A 1,864-nucleotide genomic window follows, 5' to 3' on the forward strand; every position below is an offset into this window, starting at 1 on the left:
TTCTGTATTTGCATAAAGTTTTAAACTGAGATTATTTGGACTCTTTTTAACAACTTGAAACAGAACGTGTCATGGTATTTAGAGACATGACTTACACCTAATTACACACTTACCTGCTCTGTGTTGTAAGTGTCTGGGTCTGTTGCCATGAGAAATGTCTGTCACACTGACCGCATATTGTTTGGATGGGTCGGTGCTGGACTATATCAGCTCAGATGGGAGGAATTTAAACGTGATGCAGAGAAGGTCGGGAGGCAGACGCAAAAAGAGGACACAGAACCATTGGAAAGGTAAGATGAGCTTTTGGTGCTCATTGCTTCTGTGGACATATTCTTTGTGAAATGTATGTGGTTGTATGATGCTCAGCAAACTTTTGTCTGTACACACTGCAGGACATCATGAAGCTGCACACGGCTCTACTGCTGGTTTGTCTGTTTAGGACTAGCTTTGCTCTGCCAGTAAGTTATAGCTTTATAGTGTATCTACATAAAGTGCTGTGTTAAACATCACATTTAATGTTTTGACAACTGTTCCTTTGACGATAGGTCCAGATTGGAATTATTGCGAGCAATAGTAATGAGGTAATGAGCTTCTAAAGCCTTTCTATGTGTTGGGCAGCTAAAGAAACAACATTAGTCATAACAATTCTGCTCTTCTTGTATATTCAGATCCTGAGACTGAATGCATTAGCTCTTGCAGCTATGGGACAAGCGCAGGTATGCATCGTGCTTATGAGATGCCAATTACCATGCAGCTCTTTGTTGCCTTGACTAACTCTGTGCCTTCTTCAGTAAAATGTTAAAATATCTGCATTAAAAAACAAACAAAAACATTGACGTTGACATGAGCAGACACTCTTTCTGCAGGGCTCTTCAATATTGCCCCAGTTTGTGCTGCAGCAGCAGCAGCCTGAGGTGCTGCTTACCCCACAGGTGGTGAACTTAAACCCTCAAGTGGCAGGCCCTTTTGGTCCACAGGGACCCCAACTACTGGTCCCCAACCAGGGCAACCAGTTTACACCCATGTTTTTCCCCAATGGTCAACAAGAGCAGCTTGGACCTCAACCGGACCCCAACAATCCTAACATTCCTCAGCAGGCACAAAACCCTATGCAGGTAGAATATGGCAGGCTAAAAACACATTTCTGTTTTTATCATTGATTTGTGATGTGATTGGATGTGCTGAAATTTATTTTCAGTCTAAAAATTAGGAATTAACCATTCCTTTTAAACTTTTATTTTCAGTTGTTTCCACAGTTTCAGTATCCATCTTACAGATTTCCTCAGTTTCATAGGCCTCAGGTATGAAATCAAACATCCTGCCGTCTTTGCAAGAGTTAATACATTTATTTACATGCTCAGTGGAGATTTAAATTGTTTCTGTCGTCCACAGGGTTTCCCTTACTTTGTACCAGCTTATGGCTATCCCCAGCAGAGGAATAATGCAAGGCTGCAGCCCAACAACGGTCAGCAGAACCTGGAAAGAACGACACAGAGACCACAGCTCCCTCTGCAGGTCAGACATGATAAATACAAGCTGGAGTACAGAAAGGCACACACTCTTTGTAAAATGATCAAAAACAAACTGAAGGAATCCCATTTTTAAGAAAAATTACATTTTGAGGAATGATATTTTAATAATAATAATTTAATTATTTAATAATAATAATCTTTTATTAAAACCAGGAGAAGTTATGTGGTCACAGTTGCTCCATGGCAGTAAGGACAGTAGTGAAAAGGTTAAAGTACCAACAGTATTAAATAATACAATATCTATCTATCTATCTATCTATCTATCTATCTATCTATCTATCTATCTATCTATCTATCTATCTATCTATCTATCTATCTATCTATCTATCTAT

The 1,864-nt window shown here is 39.4% G+C and overlaps 1 protein-coding gene across 2 annotated transcripts in view; it reads left to right on the forward strand.

Moving 5' to 3' along the window:
- The first annotated feature begins 223 nt into the window (after nt 1-223).
- The window catches only part of odam (odontogenic, ameloblast associated), a 3,006-nt gene continuing 1,365 nt past the window's right edge, over nt 224-1,864 (forward strand). For both annotated transcript variants that reach the window (XM_005946811.2, XM_005946812.2), the window contains exons 1-7: nt 224-290; nt 393-458; nt 546-581; nt 669-716; nt 867-1,115; nt 1,245-1,301; nt 1,393-1,515. In XM_005946811.2, coding sequence (XP_005946873.1) covers nt 399-458; nt 546-581; nt 669-716; nt 867-1,115; nt 1,245-1,301; nt 1,393-1,515 — 573 coding nt within the window. In that variant the 5' untranslated portion in view covers nt 224-290; nt 393-398. The remainder of the gene's footprint in view (nt 291-392; nt 459-545; nt 582-668; nt 717-866; nt 1,116-1,244; nt 1,302-1,392; nt 1,516-1,864) is intronic.

This window comes from Haplochromis burtoni, unplaced genomic scaffold (assembly GCF_018398535.1).
Source record: "Haplochromis burtoni strain Fernald_Lab_line unplaced genomic scaffold, NCSU_Asbu1 Contig_67, whole genome shotgun sequence".
Taxonomy (NCBI): Eukaryota; Metazoa; Chordata; class Actinopteri; order Cichliformes; family Cichlidae; genus Haplochromis; species Haplochromis burtoni.